Below are 17127 nucleotides of genomic sequence, written 5' to 3'. Positions count from 1 at the left end.
TGAAGTGTATTGTTATTAATTTTTTATTATTGTTATTATTATTATTGGTAGGCTTATGTGCAGCATTTGCCAGCTCTGCGTGAATCTTGCATGGTTCCCACACATGCACCACACTTGGATGTAGAAACAAACAACTCTGCTAGCCTCTGAATTGAAATTGAAACACGCCCATCCCCTTGTTGACAGATTGGCATGGCTAATTCCTCCCGCAAGGAGGCGCTGCTCTACTGTATGAGGGGTCTCTGCCCGAGTCTAGGTTCAAGACATTAGCATGTGTGTGTGGTGTGTATGTGTCCAGTGAAATTTACCCCGAGACGGACTGAGGCAGTTTTTGACCGTACCAATATGTGTGGCCTATAAATATATAATTTGAACCCCAGCGGAATCGTGTAATGGGCACAACAATATCGAAAATGAGGGAATAATCGGAGAAGACAAACGGCGAGGCTCGTCTGCAGCTAACGTTTTGTTAAACTGCGAGTGGGATCACAGCTGCTGGCGACGAAAATGTCGGGAAAAATAGAGAGCAAGCAAGGTAAGTCCTGCCCGATTAGACCCAACCATACTGCTCCACCTCGGGACACTGTATAACGGTATCCCTCACACGGGGCATGGGTGGATAAAATGTGGGGTCTGTGGACCGATACATACGCTAAAGTGGGCTCCAGATAACGTTGGAACAATATGTTGAGTATAAATGGTGGTTTAATATGGCCTTATGGATTGTTCTTTTTCGGCTAACATTATCCAGTTAAAATAAAGCGTCACCGTATCAGCTAGCTGGTATTAGCTACTGTTAGTCGCTTGAGCAAATGGCTTTTCTGTACCGTTTCCACCTCATGATGGTTTCAGATAACTAGCTAGTGAACTGAGCAGTAAATGATCAACGTTGTTACTACTCCAGCATTGTAGCAAGGACGATCTCGTGGGCTAACGTTACGTAGCCTACAAAATACCATTTGAATGTGCTATGATTCTATAGCTTCACCGGCATTTCACCATTCACTCTCTCAGTTTAACGGTCGTAAATATACCCTGGTTTGATTGTTTGGGAGCATCACTAACATTCATTATATATACAGGCTAGGAAGAAACATTTACAGGTAATTAGCTAGCTACATTAATGAGGATATGGTGTTTGGAATTCATCTGCTTTTTAGTAGGACGTTAGCTGACATTTAAGATGAATTTGTAACGGTAGCTAGCCACAGCTAAACGTTAGCTTTTCACTAGCTGAAGTAACGCTGGCTATGTTATTGCCTACCTAGCTAGTACACTGTAGTTAAAATGCGTTCACGCCCAAGACTGTCGTGTGTATTTGTGTTGTGATTTTAACATTGTGCACGTGGCATTGTTCATTGCTTTACCCCTTGTTGTGTAGCGTTATGTCTATTAGCGCCGAATGCAGCTTTAACGTTAAATACAAATACAGCCGTGCGGAACGCACTGAGTGTGAGAGGAACAGGGTGGTCTCGGGGTATTCCTTTGGAAGGAAACTTTATACCCGCCAGCTACACTTGCATCCCACTCCACCAGCTGTCTCCCCGATTCGCTCCACATACAGCCCTGTCCGGTGATGCCTGCAGTAAATGGACACACAGCACCATAACTAGCACAGACACAAACACACTCCGAGTAACAGGCGGGGAGGGAGTGACATCCACCACTAGCTCAGTCATCCTTCCTAGGCGTAAAAGTTTCCGATTCCTTTCGTGTCTTGCAGACAGATGACTACATATGGTCACATATTTAAAAAAGAAAAAATATATACATACATACAACTCTGAGGCAGTTTAGCTTTTGTAGATTATGGTACAATGATAAGTTACAAGCAAATAAAGGCTATGGATAATAATCACTAAGCCTAATCCATCACTTCTCTCACATGGACTTGCTTCCCCCAGGCTTTCTAGTTATGTTTCCAGGTCAGGTCACTTGTTGAACTGTCTCCGCTCTCTTCCACATGCAGCCATTGATTCCAAATATGTACCCAGAGGACACACTGTGCTGGATGCCAGTGAAATGGAAAGAGCGGGCAAGGCTCGGGACTAGACTGAAAAAACTGTGCACCAGGCATAGCTTCAGTGTCTGCTTGTTAAGCCTTTTCCACAGAGAGAGGGAGAATGTGTGTAAAGATGGGAGGAAGTATGTGGTGTTAAAAGGAGACTGTTGTCTATGTGGGCTTAGGGCTTGGAGACTCTAGAGAAAGGGGACTGGTATTAGACCTCAACAGGAGATTAATTAACTGGTGCCTCGAGGAGAAAATGATGAAGGGAAAAGATTTGGATAAAGTGAAATAAAATCCATGCCTGAAATAGGGATTCCTGCACATGGATAAATTCATGGGTTAAGGTTGGAATAGTAATATGAGGCAAATGGTTACCATAGGACACAGAACAAGTAAGACTATCAATGCACACATGGACACCAAGCTCCAGCTGGAGACTTACAGCCAGAATTTCTTCCGGAGTCATTAGCTGCATCAACATACTCCCTTATCACCATGGATACTGTGACCTGCTGTCACTTACTTGTCCTCTCTTGGGTGGTAAACACTGTTGCCTGTTTAGAGGCTCCTCCTACACTTGTGTGTGGCTTAGATAGGATGTCCTCCCTGAGAGCATCAAATGGGTGTCTGTTTCAACACTGGCTGAACCCCATTCTCTTTACACAAACCCACATGACTTCATCACTCAGGCAGCCCAAACTGTAGTCCATAAACAGAGTCAGAGGCTGGGTGGTGCAAAAGAGCAACAGCAGCAGACAGCTGAACGAATCCCCAACTTTGTCCTAAAAGCAAATGGTTGGTTGGAAAAGACAATATGTGCATTTTTATTTGTAAGTTTTCAATATAGGTATCCAAACCTTAGACGGTTTTAAACCTGCCTTTACACATGTGCATACAGTTTGTTAAATAACGAGCTGCATGTTGTCCATGTCAGAAGTTACAAACAGCTCTTATGTTTGGAGTTCTCTTTTAAATTTGCACCAGTATTTGGTATGTTTCATTTTTAACACCAGCGGATGATAAGTGATTTAAAAGAGTTTGGCTGTGTCTATATTGTATATGAAATAGAAATACTTTATGCTCATTATCTCTGATGTGCCATATAATGGTGTATATACTTTGTTTAGCTATGCAGCCGTGCTGTATGTGGCTCTCCCTCTGAGCATTACCCAAGTTCAGACTCCACTCTGTTCACAGGCTTTGTGCTTACTGAAATTAGTAAAACTGCTCATTGTTTAGTTTGTGTATTTGTCTATGTTATGCGTTTGATGACCTAATTAGACAACATGAAGTGATTCAAGTGTTGCAGTTATAGTTGGCAGTGATACATTTCATGCAACACCCTTGAAACAAGCAGTGACACAGACTCTGAGTAAAGCAAACACCCTTAGCTTCACGTTGTAGAATAAACCGTGTATCCACTTTTCAGGATAACATTGCTCTAGGAAAATAGATTTTGTGTGTGTGTTGTGTCCCGTCCATAAACTCTTCATTCACATGAATAATTCTAAAATTTAATAGCTTGTCTACAACCTATAACAATTATAGTTGCTCCTTGTGTATATTTTACAGAATATGAAAGTAGTTTTATTCTAAAGATAAACTTTAAAGCTAAAATGTCTAGTGCCTTTTTCCATACTGTGTTGAAAAAGCACAGTGGCCCGAGTAAATCCTTATAAATATATGTGTTCATGCTTGTGCATGGACGTTGTGCACACGTTTCCCATTCAGTAGGTTGATTGTATTGCTGTTTGAGCTCTGTGAGTGTTGTTTTTGTATCTCTGTCTGACCAACCTTACAGCAAGAAACAAGCCTTAATTGAGACTCAATCCAATTTTTATCATCGTCATTTTTGCCTTTTTCTCCCCACAGAGACTGGGATTGTGACACAGCAGTTTTGGCGTGTCAGTATTGGTAACACAGTTGTGGGAGTGGTGGCGCAATGTTTTATTATTAGCCTGTTGACTTTTCTCTTACAGGACAGTCAATGGTAGTAGCCGCCCCGCCCCCCCACCGACCCCTCCTTGCATAGCGTGGAAGTGTGTATCTGCGTCTTTGCCTTCAAAAGGCTTTAGCTGTATTGCAAAGAGTTTACTCTCAAGCATTCCTAAAGTTAACACTGGAGTGTAAGTCATTGTGATGGCTTTGTGTTTGCTAAGTGGTTACTGCATCACTTTAGACGGAAATATCTTCTTCTGATGTCCAGAAATAGCAAGCACCGCATGCCGTAGTCACCAGAACTCTAAGCAAAAGCTAAAGGAGTTGCGATTACAGAAGGGTGCCCTGGGTGATTAGGGTCACGCACATTGCTGATGAGTGATCCCACTGCTGCACAGGGCAAGCTATGGGTCTGGGTTTGACATGCTGCAATTTTGAGGTTTGATGGCAGAAAGCATTTCACCCTCCCTCTCCCACAGAATGAGAGGCTTGCTGTTCCCATATAGGCTTAGCTGTGTTGTAATTAGTTTTGTTGTGTGTGCTGTGTATAGTGAAGCAAAAAGAGGGAGGGAATACAGCTTAGGGAGAGAAAGAAAGAGGGTGGAGGAAGGTAGAGCATTGATGGGAACCGAGTATCTGCACATAGAATCAGGGAGAGAAATGGATGGATTACATGTTGTGGTAATGACTGGATCGAGGATATCAATGAGCAAAGGAAGGCTATGTCTGTGAAGGCAATCAGGTCTTGTAACATAAATATTTTCAAGGCTGTTCTCCCCTTAACAGCTTTTAAGGAGCTAAAGATGGCGTTTTTCTGAGATCGCATATGTAATTCCATTCGGCTTCCATTTACAGGTCGTATTCATCTCTCTACTTTCATGTGTGCTCTTGAGACTTCTTTCTTAGAGGGGTTCGTCTTATAAGATGATGCTTCACTTGATGTCTCTGCTGTGGGTTGGCCTACATGCCAGACAGCAGGTCATTTATTCCCGCAGGTGGCACGCTCCGTTCCTTACAACTTTTCAGTACATCCCCACCTCAGATTACTGAGGGTTGGACCCTCTCCAGGACCACTGATTTACGCTTAGACGGCCTCCCTTGGTTGTTCTGTCCAGGATTATGTGATTCTGGACATATTTTTACAAGAAGAATTATTTAAGAAAAACAACAACAATGAACTCTGAAAAAGCACAATGCTTTTTGAATTCCTTTTGCCTTTTCTCCATGCTATTTGTAGATCTCTGAAGTGCTGCGTAGTGTGTCTGAGTCAAGAGAGAATAATTATGCAGGCTAGTCAGTTTGTGACTAACGCTCAGCAGTGCTATTGAGCAATAGCTGTGAAAAAATGTCAGCCTGACCAGAAATTCATCAGTATACAAAAAGTCAGCATCAGCATCACTCCCGGACCAGTAGCTGCGTGTGGACTCGGGCCTCTTGGATGGGCAATATAAGCTGGAGGAGCCAGGCCTCCTCGGAGGACACAGACTCCTCTCTACAGGGTGATCTAAATGAGGACGCAGGTAAAGACACACAAATATTTACAGCTCTTCTCCTGAGGCATGCATGGTGGACTGTAATATCAACGCCGCACTTGCTCTTCTCTCATTATTGTTGACATTAGTCCATTGCTCTGATTGATCTTTCCCAAAATGGGATTTCATTTTGAATACTTAAATGATAATATAATATCAATGAAGAAATTGGGTAAGTGTTTTTTTAATATTCAGTTTTTTCCACAATTCAAACAGCACAGATCCTAAAAAAAAAATTCAGAAGACTAGGCATTATTTGAAATGTAAATGAACACGCCGGAACACAAACTCTATTCACTGCTAAAATGTATTCTCAAGCACAGGGTTATAGGAGTAGCTGGTTACAGAGGTTTCATCGCGTGCACACTATGCATTTATTCAACAGTTTTTTTTGGTTGCAGACTTGCATTGTTTGTTTTTTTGGGGATGTGCACTTCTTTGTCTAGTCTGCTTAAGCCAGTTTTGGAGCTTTAATGTAAAATAGGCTCGCTGGCAGAACGAAATGCAGGGGACATTCCTTGCTGTGCTTTTTGCGTCGTGTGGCTTTATGGAAGGTGCTCATTTGCAAGTCTTGGTTGGACCCAGCCCAAGGAGGCTGCTCTGCAGGCCTTCCATCACAGGCTGCCTCTCTACCTTATCAGCTCCAAAGTTTGTAGACAGAAGCCATAGTTTTTTTTTATACCTTTGCTCATCAGGTGAGGTACTGCCAGCATGCCAAGTTGCTGTGGTCTTTATCTAGTTAAAACAGTTGGTAGTGGTTACACTGGTGCTGTAACCCGCATCTTACATCCAGTCTGCCTGCCTTGCTGTACCATAGAAGCTGGTCCGGTTTGTTCACCCACATGTAGAGGTCAGCATTGTTTGATTTGTTAATGTTTCCAATGACTTTGTGCTGCTGCTGTTAAGCTGCATGAACAGATCCACCCTGGTGAGCCGGTAGCGCTCAGAGGCTCCATAATTAAGGTAGTTGAGTCCATCATTGTGTAATTACACAGTGCAGAGTGCCATAATATCTTGTTTTGAAAACACACAGTCTGTGGTATACTCGGCCTAATAAATCTGTGCATTTCAGCCCAGCGGGACAGTAAGAGTCGGGTGTGTGTATCTTGTCTTTCTATGCAGCAAACACCTGCAGGTTGGATTTGAACCTGAGGCCAATGCGTCGAGTATTAAGCCCCCGTACACGGGTTGTACGCTCTACCATGTGAGGTACCCAGGCGCACATTTGTCTGTCTACCATTCCGCGTCCAGACACCGTAGCTGTGATGGCCCTCTTTGGGGACGGGCAGAGTGAATGAACAGGCACAGTGCTGCTAATGAGGTCTCAGTCCAGCCACAGCGGAGTTGGCCATGCTGCAGAGATGCTACTGATGTTTGGAACGTCTTAATAAGGATCAACAAGCGGATGATTCCCCTTTCCAATCTCATATGAGCAATCGGCTGATACCAATCTCATTGCACATTTTTTTATACCTAAAACTTTTGAACTGCAGAATATCTTAGGATCTAGCTGTGTTAACTAATTACACCCTCTCCCATATCTTTTAATCTTAATACATACTGCTTACCGTACATATACACCGCCACCGACTTGAGCTGCAAAAAAGCTCTGACCGCCCCGCCAAGGACAGTTGTCAAAAAGTACGGGAAAGCTTTTTGACTAAATCTAATGACCCGTGCAGCATTCACTGTGAGCGGACCGTTTAGAGACAATGTGGCCAACGGGTAACGGTAACTGGTCCCTATGTACAAACAACGTTATATTATAAACAATAGGTAACCCAGCAACGGCTATTACGAGCTTGTCCTCAGAATTAATGTTTTGGTAGGAACAACAGTTTACATCATATGTTTCTCCTGGATCAGCCAGCGCGAAGGACGTCTGTATTCCGATTGGCGGCTGGCGTTAGCCGCTGCTTGCTGCTGAACCGCGTCACAGCTCATTACCATTCAACTTTTGGATTGACACTCAAAACGCGATGCGGCAGATGCTGCTAGAAGAGAGGCCGGCTTCCGTTGAAAATGAATGACTTACGGTAACTTTAGACGCTCAAGTCGGAGGCGGTGTGAACGTACGGTTAGACATCCCGTTTAGAGAAGAGGAATGCTTTACCAAACCCAAAGTCTACACAGTCTGTGTCATAAAGTTTAATTAATCTGAGAACTAGAGTTACAGTACTTGTCTCAAAGTCCTGGACATTGGTCTGGTTTGTCCTGTAACAAGTTAATAGCGTCAAATGAATGCACCATGACGTAATGATTGATTAACCGCTAAAACTAGCAGAACTGAGAACCACTACTGAAACTTGTCCTATGATGTTTTCTTTCAGTTCTTGTTATGCAGTGAGATTTTCAGTTGAGTTTGCCCACCTAGTTAAGAATGAAAAAAGGAAATGCCTGTCTGCATGCCCTTTTTTAAGTAGACAAAGTTAAGTGGAGAGACAGAGAGATAGAGTGGTCTTGGCAACTGAGTGTGACGATCTCAATGGTTGATGGAAAATGTGGAGAAACGGAAAAAAAGGCTTTTATGTGAAGTTGTGCTGGTGTGTGAGTGTGTCTAATCAGTCAGACCCGAGGGTGGCATGGCTGGGTCATGGCGATGGCTTACAATCATGGGGATGTCCCACAGTTGCTGGCAGTTTCCGATGCCAGTCTAAATCAGGATTGGAGAGAGAGAAGTTGGCATTGCTTGCAAACAAGTCAGTGTTGTTGTCAAGGCATGTGTGTGTGTGTGTGTGTGTGTGTGTGTGTGTGTGTTGTCTGGGTATAAAATATCATTACTAGTCATTGGTTTGGTATCTTATCAAACCCAAACAGTATATGGCATACTTTCATGCGCACACACACAATGTTCATTCTGTCAGGGACTATTAGTTTGGATTTTCAGTTTGAGTGTGTCTCCCTTCATTGACCCACTTCCTCTTGGATTCCTTCTCATGCAACCTGAATGAGAGAATATGTTTCTAGAATAGCAATAAGACATGCGTGACATGCAACACTTTGGATTTATAAGCTGCTACGGGACATTGTAAAATACTTTGCCAGAGTGAGAATTAAGTTCTTGTTTGCTATAAGTGGACTTTGGTCTAAGGAAGTCCAACAGATAACAAATCCACTGAAGGCTTCATTCAGATGTTTTTGCTCAGACCTTTTGCTCTTCGTTGTAAATCTTCTACTCCAGTTAAAATCGATGAATTAAAGAATTTTGCTCATAAATGTTGAACTGATGAACTGTTAATGCAAACGGATCCTTGTGGGTTTTTTCATTTGTCTTAATATTTTTATTATTATGGTTGTGAGGTAACACAAATGGAACATCTAGTTTGCACAAGCATAGCCATTATAACAAGCAAACCAACATATACGTACAATCTGGAACAAATAAGGAAAAGGAAAAATGCACACAAACCAGTAAAAAACAAAGCCCCCCCCCCCCAAAAAAAAAAAACTTAACAGCTACACACAACAATTAGACACTTTGTGACCATGCCAGGACTAACAAAAACTGTTTGCATTTGCTTTCCAATTAAGTGAGGGAGGGAGATCACATTTCTACATTTTGTTTACCACAAGTGTGTTAGAAGCCACTGCTTCACTCTAAGCACCCAGCTTGTTTCCACGGTCAGACAATAAGTTTTTAGGTAATATTAATCCATAATAGATAACCACTTTGTTTAAATTGATTTCCGGCAGCATCTTATGTTGTTCACTTACAGCTGGACGAAAAGATGTGGAAAGGATGTTGCAATTACCTGATCATGAAAATGTTGTGCAATTGAAATATGCATCACTGTTTTTAGTCATATCACGGACAAGCGAGTCAACTTGAATTAGAGCCTGACCGATATATCAGCCGATATTAGGCATTTTCCTAACTATCGGTATCTGTATTTATAATGCCCGATGAATTAATATTTAATAAATAAAATAAAAACATAGTTTGTTTTTGTGTTTTGGTTCAAAGCACTTTTAAGTTTTTGGAAAGCTTGTACTTTTATTTTATACATTTTATTTATCGGAATATATTTTGACGTTTCTCTGTTCTGTTGTGTAACAAACAAGTTTATTTTTAAATTGCATTATTATATTATTTTAGTGAGGTCTCATAAATAACTACAAATAACCAATGTTAGGGAAATCTGTGTATGTTTATGTTTTGTTACGCAATTCTAGATATATGTTTTTTAAATATTTATCGGAATATCCGATTTTTAAATCACCAAATAATTGTGTTGATATCTGCCTTAAAAATCCTTTATCGGTCGGGCTCTAACTGGAATACACCAAGTGATTGATGTTATAGCACTATATTCATTTTTGGATTTGCATTAAGTTTAAACGTAAATCCTCACACGTGTCTTTTACTTAGACTTTCTACAGCTATATTAATAATGAAATATTATAAGGTCCATTTCAGTCGTCCGGTATGTCTACTGCAGTGTGTCAGAGGAAGACCAGAGGACAAACACGGCAAATGATCTATACATCGCTGTAAGACGATATGCAGCTATGCAGCAATTGTTTTCATTCATCTTTTCCACAGTAAGACTACTGCATAATGTGTGTAGCCTTTTTAGACATCCTTGTTTCAACCTAAATAAAAGCGCTGTCGCAATCTTCTTAAAGTCTGAAGTCATATTCCTTCCAACTTTGTCCTGCCCCAACACGCTGTCAAATGTAAAAAAGAAGAAGAAAGGTCAGAAGTACAAAAGAAACGTCCAAACTCAAAGCTGTTTTGTGGGACCTTTTTCAAAACTAGATATTACACCACAATAGACTCAGCTCAGAAGTGATGGATCAATGTTTTGCATGACTACTATAAATAGAGATATCAATTCAGAGTTTTTAATGAAATTGGAAACTGGAAAGCAGCTGGGAACATTCGTATGAACCGCCAGACGTACTGTATGTACTTCCCACAACAGCAGAGAGTGAAACACGCTCATTGTTCGGTTTGTATGCATGATGATTAAAATAATTTGAAAAGGAAACAAAGTTATTTTAGTGTTTGTTGGATTATTCATCACTGACATAGTTTAAACAACCACTGCCTAATTATAAGTGGCTGTGCGAGGGCGGGTCTTGTTCTTTGTGGCGGACACATCTGTCATCCAAGCCTTTTTTTAAGGAGGCTGTGAAACAATCTGACTGCAAAGAGTTTTGGTTTTGCACAATGCACTTGAACTGCAAGAAGAGTGTGCATTATTTGGCATCTGCCCGTCAGTTTTGTCCAATGCAGTGTGTGCGCACAGTGTCAGGAGGATGACAAGTAGCCCGCTGTACAGACAAGATCCGCTTTGTACAGCGCTCTAACATGGGGAGAGTGGTACCACTCCTCGCTGCTCGAGGACATCTACTCACTAGAGCGCTGTTGCTTATGCTTCTCTGTATCTGTCTCTGTCTTGTACTATGGCAGTGAAGTGATTGCTTCTTTTGTGGCTGTTTGTCTGTGTGTAGGATCAGTCTCCCATCTCAAGTGCTTTATAGTTTGCTGTTTGCTTCGCGCTCTCTTGCCAAACAGCTGCCGTTCACTGAGAATTCATCTCAGTAGATCACAGGATTTTTTAGCTGTCGCAGTGTCTCTGTTCTGGTGCTGCTTGATGTTACAGATACTGACAAGCCGTGTATTTATAGCACATTGTGGTTCTTTAGTCTATTGGTTTTCACCCAAGGTGAACCCGCTGCCTGACTGTCTCTGCTGAAACACTTGGTTCAGAAAGCGAGCTTTAAATGGAATTCTCCGAAATGCAGTAAACCACTCAAGCCAGAAGGTGACTTGAAGGATCAGACTGCTTTGAGCATGCTTCTGTCGGGTGGTTGTGTGGTGCAGTGTGCTTCTTTGTCTCGTGTACGTTTTAGTGTACTGTGTTATTAGGTGCTGCCTGTTTAGGTGAGGTAAGTTGTTAAACAGGGGAGCTGAGCTGTAGTGTAGCTGAGGTTCTGAGGCCAGACTGCTCTGTACTGTGAAGTTTGTCCAGAAAAAAGGGAGCGGCTCTCAATGAGGGAGACAAGGGACAGGAAATCGTGCCAGTGGCCCTGGCGTCAGGGGGGAAGGAACAGGAGGGGTACCCAGGATGGTGTGTACGTGTGTTGCTGTGTGATTTCCAGCTGTCAACACTCTACCTCACGACGCGTCCCATGTCTCAGTGTGTTGTTTGTAACTGTTTGTTTTGTTCATTTTTGAACATAAAGGAAAATACAAAAAATGTGATCGCAAAAAAACACTCTACCTCACATATGCCTGCCCAATCCTCCAATATAAATCATGTGTATATAAATATATGTCACTGTCTGGAGCCTCATTCATTCCTACATGAGTGCGATCATGAGCTGTCACCACCTTGGATTCACAAAGTATTGTTTTCATTCTTGTTTGGTCGTCTAAATATTTTACCAATTCATTTATGAATTATTTTGTCTTCAGAATCAAATCAATCAAATATTGAAAAAAAATGCCATATGATGTAAAAAAATTACATGTTTTGTCCAACAAACACTCCTAAACCTAAACATATGCGAGTCACTATCTCATAACATAAAAAAAGCAACAAATCATCATAATGGAGCAGCTGGACCTAGCCAACGTGGGCATTTTGGTGAAAAACATGTTGGAAATGTATTAATTAACTAATTGTTTAATCTCTAATTACTTAATAGTCATTATGTGATGTGTCTCAGTAAAGCGTTACCCATAGTAAGACACCTAATCATATATTCAAATTAGAACATTATTTTAAACTACCACAACTCTGCGTTGGGCTGTATGTTTGCGCTGGTCTTTACACGGTTTACCTTCTTACCATCCCAATGACGAGGAATCAAATTCTTTAAACTAATTTAGATCCATATACGGGAAATTAGCCCATTTGAACATAGAAGATGTGAGCACTATATGAATATATCGAGTGATTTCTTCCGTTCCTGCAGCGATACACACAGGGGCTTTCAAGTTCATTGTGTTTTTTTAATCTTCTTCGAGGCCACTAGATGTATAGCTTATAACTACAGTCATACGAGACCGCCATTCTGGACCTTTTATGTTTTTACTTTGTCTATTGAACCCCTTTGTCACTGTGTCAATGTGTGCAGCTTTCCTGTTTTTTTATTTTACAATCAGGGCATCAAAAGCCTTGTGCTCATGGACTATTTGGTTGTCTCCAATTCTGTTGAAAGTCAGGCCCTGTGGCATCCCATCTGCAACCTCTTTCACTTTGTATTGAATTGTTTTGAGGCGTGTTTTGTGTGTGTGTGTGTGTGTGTGTGTGTGTGTGTGTGTGTGTGTGCGCACGCACGTGTTTGTTGTACTTAGGACAATTGAGTGACCTAGACCTTGGGGCTTTCAATACAACCCCACTGAACTGCTGTGTCATGTGCTCCAATTAACTAGTCCCATCAACTCGCTCACTATGAGACCTTAACCCATATTGAAACCATACAGAGAGAGTTACAACTACTGCCAGAGAGAGGATTATTTGAATAGTTGCAATAACGTAACGGTTAGTCACATCCCACAGTGTGGTGTAATGCTAGTGTCGTATGTGTTCATTGTAACACTCCGAGCTGTGACATGCAGCATGTATGTCAAATAAATTGTTGTTAATTTAGATTCAATTAAACAGAGACACACTCAGATAAAAGGGAGGGTGTAAAAGAGTGGCCATCAAAAGCAGTGACACAGAGGAATAAATGAGTAATAATAATAAAAGAAGCCTGGGGTATGGGGGTTCATTTGGCATGTGAGCCGCCAGCAGTTCCAACAGTATATTTGGTTCAAGTTTTTTTTTATCTCAAACCCACACAGTGATGTGAAAATGTGGACAAACAATGTGGTCTTTACCATCATGACACACTTACAAGGAGGGAGGAAATGTGTGGGTGGACTACCAGCAAGTGATACCAGTAAGAATGAACCTCCAGTCTGAGGTAGTCAGGCACAGAGAGGACATAGAGAAATACAGATGGTAGAAAAGATGCTGTTAACTCTAAGAGAGAGAGCTTTGGAAGAAGGAGTTTTGTTGGCTTCATAGTTAAACAGGGGAGGCATTGAGGCTAGAGACTTGTAAATGTTTAGGCCACCACACAATGCATAGGCCTAATAGTCCCACCCTCTCCCAAAACACCACCAAGCTACTGGCTTACATTCACAGAGCTCTGCATCAGTGTCATATGTTTTATTGGATAGTACTGATTTGATCAAGCGTGTTTTATTCCGGAGAAAATTACGTTTTTTTTTTATCACAAAATGTCTCCTCAATTGTCAATAATTAACTGCCTGACTAGAACAATTCATTGAGTGACTCACTTTGCATTTAATATTGCGATCATATTTCAAAGGAGCTGTTGAAAAGACAAATCCTTCTCTTTGTGAGCTTTCTAAACAACCACAGCAGGTAATGTCAGCTTCCCCTTGTGTGGAACTGCAGAAAGTCCCTGCCAGGATTTACATTTCTGTTCTGCCCACGCATAAGTAGTTACCTTGCCCACCTTTTCACAGTGTGCTGGAACATAGACACTTACTTTGCAAATAGCATTTATATATTGGCAGAGTTTACTATTTGCTTATGCTCAATCAATTAAATATACACGAGTTTTCTGGAATTATCTGGATTAATGAACACAAAAAGAGGTAAATGATGCCTCATTTTATTGAAAACTGATTTAATATATCAGGACTTTGTTACAATCTGTATTACGGTTATACAAAATATATATATATATATATATATATATATATATATATATATATATATATATATAAAATTATATTTGATCGTATTACAGAGTACTTCATTTGGTGAAATTATCCAACGACCTTTGTATAGTTTTCACAAAATGATAGTAAATGATGAACATAATAGAAATAAACAGACTAGAAAGTGTAACACTATTCTCATTGTAAACTATTTCAGAGTGCATCCAATGAGAATGTATAAGACTGAGCTGTATATAATAGTCAGTGTTTCAACAAAATGCACCCTCCCTGTATGGAGGCATCATTCCCCCTGCTACCAAAACGTATACAGCTTCACTTTCGATATCTTCACATTGAGCCAATATTCCGATTATCTACAACAACATCCACCACATATCGTCTGCAAGCTCTGGGATTATGGAACTGTTCATATGCTCTGTTTTCACCTCAGTAGCTTCGTGGTGAGCGGAAATGGTTTATTTTAAGCTACTTTATGACTATAAAACAATATGTTTGTTTTCCCTCACTGTTTGACCTGAAACCCTGTGTTTCTGCCATGTTGCTACAGCAGTACAACCTTGGGACTTGCAAAATTGTGTTTCAAAACATTGCTCGAAGCCACTGTTTTATTGCTGTACATGACAGGAGATTCACATAATAGATCGTGCATTGTCAGACTGCTGTGTGTTTTTCAAAGTGCCTTGAAAATACCCGCTTCATTTCAGCAGGCCTTTAAACCAACGCAAGACACAGAATGTGACTTGATAAATGGTGGATTTGTCCCTTAAACCCTACCATAGATGTGCTAGATATACTGTACTTGTATTTGGATGTCATGTGTCTGACCTCAACCCTTTATCCCGAGTAATAAGAACACACCACCATACAAAAAACTCAAGAATGCAAGGTGTGTCACCAAGAGATTAGGCTGGATTTTTGTTATGTGTCTCTACATGCTGCTTGTTGCTTATTATGTGTTAATTCAACATATTTACATCTCCATAGAAGAACCCGACCGATAAAGGATTTTTAAGGCGGATACTGATATGAATATTTGGTTATTTAAAAATGTGATAGTCGGATGATATATATTCAAAACAAAATCTAGTAACTCGTAACAAAACAAACCGATTTACCTAAAATTTGTTATTTGGATTTGAGTTCTCATAAAATAAAATCATTAAAATACAATGATAATAATTTGTTTTATTGTTAGAACAGAGGAACATTAAAATATAATAAAGTTCTGATAAATAAAATGTATAAAAATACAAACTTAAGATGTGAAACGTAAAGTCCTTTTTATTATTTCTTTTGTTATAGTGTTTTTGTTCAAAGTGTTGCCATCAAGGACATTGTAGAGCGCCCTCTGTTGGACAAACTATGCAAAGCCAACACTCACTACATGGTTCACTGTCCGTTTTTATTTTATAAAACATTTATTTGTCATTATAAATGATTCTGATGAATGAATATAAAAAATATATATATATTTATTGGTCGGGATCTATTTTCTACATTTAATTTGTATTTTGTAACTCGTGTTTCTTTTTTATTTATATTTCATATGTAATGTGTTTTGTATTTACTTACTTTGTAGATAAGGCACACTTAGTACTGAGTATTTTCTCCGTGAGATAGTTAGATTTCTTACGCATTTGCTTGTTGATCGCGTTCCTTCCCTTTTTTATCAGTTTTCCAGTGAACGTTGGTGTACTTCTGGTATTGGTGTTTACTTACTGATGGTGATGTCATGATTCATCGGCGTTCACAGAGCTGGAGAATGTGATGTCACGATTCACAGAGCAGGAGTTTCCCCTGTATCAGTGTTTTACCAATCATCAGCCACTCAGTCTACTTTGTCATATCTGTGGTTAGATCTGAGAGCAGATGGCACTCTGAGAAAGAGACTGCTCTTTACTGTCTCACATTCACTTTCTCAGCTTCCTCTCGCACGCGTAGGCTGAGCATTGGCGACCAAACACAATCGCACTAAGCAGGTATGGACCTGATTTGTTGTTTTGTAATATGGATCTGGGTTATAGATCGCCCGTGCTGTGTGGCCATGGTCTTTTAGCCACGGCTGACCAGACTGTCTGTTCCCATGCAACCCAGCAAGCAGAGCACCTTCATAACCACATTGACATTTGCTCCTGATCATTGACCCATGTTTGGAGCGGCTGCTATACTAGCCGTAGGGGCATGTTTGTGTTAGTTATTAATAACATACAGTAGTGGCTGAGTTGGATTTCACAGATGCGGAGATGCAAACAGAAGCCATGCAGCGTTTTCTTTCAGACAAGAGTTGAAATAATGGTAAAGTTAAAAAACATTCTGGAAATATTTTTGGAAAATAGATTTGATGGGTTCTGGATTTTTGAAAAGTAATTGTATGTTATAATAATAATGAGCTAAGAGCCAGCCATTAGTTATTGGTTCAATGAAGTATTCATTTCGGACCTTGCTTTCAGTTAGAAATGACTAATAGTTTATTGTAATCCCTGATGTAATTACACAGATGCCAAGTCAAAAGGATTTGCCCATTATGGTTATTTCAGGACAGTCAGTTTGCAATGGTAATTTGATTTGCCATGAAAACCATTTTCTGTGTCTTACTTACTCATTTGTTAAGTAAAATACAATAGATGGTAAAGTGCATTGAGTACTAAGCGTCCACTGTATGTCATTTACTCATTCGGTAAGTAGACTGGATGCTCTCAGTCTTCCCGTGGCTTGTTGTTGAACTGCATACTCAAACAGCACAGCAGGAAAACCGTAAAACCTACCGCTGGACTTCTTCTTCTTTCTTCCTCCATTACTTTTTCAAATCAACCATTAACCAGGACCAAGTTCCAAACCAGGGCTTCCTCTCTTCCCTGCCATCCTTGGGCAGTAGCTTGTACTGCAACACACACACACACACACACACACACACACACACACACACACACACACAC

The 17127-nt window shown here is 40.5% G+C and overlaps 1 protein-coding gene across 12 annotated transcripts in view; it reads left to right on the top strand.

Moving 5' to 3' along the window:
• The first annotated feature begins 230 nt into the window (after positions 1-230).
• rapgef1b (Rap guanine nucleotide exchange factor (GEF) 1b) overlaps positions 231-17127 on the top strand; it is a 45699-nt gene continuing 28802 nt past the window's right edge. For 8 of the 12 annotated variants that reach the window (XM_034897222.1, XM_034897217.1, XM_034897214.1 and 5 more), the window contains exon 1: positions 232-535. In XM_034897222.1, the coding sequence (XP_034753113.1) occupies positions 508-535 (28 nt within the window). In that variant the 5' untranslated portion in view covers positions 232-507. Of the gene's footprint in view, positions 536-17127 lie in introns of all 12 variants that reach the window. The other 4 variants (XM_034897223.1, XM_034897221.1, XM_034897220.1 and 1 more) reach the window with 2 other exon arrangements.

This window comes from Etheostoma cragini, chromosome 16 (genome assembly GCF_013103735.1).
Source record: "Etheostoma cragini isolate CJK2018 chromosome 16, CSU_Ecrag_1.0, whole genome shotgun sequence".
Classification (NCBI taxonomy): domain Eukaryota; kingdom Metazoa; phylum Chordata; class Actinopteri; order Perciformes; family Percidae; genus Etheostoma; species Etheostoma cragini.
The sequence above is the reverse complement of the archived record's forward strand: the minus strand, read 5'-3'. Positions and strand labels throughout refer to the sequence as shown.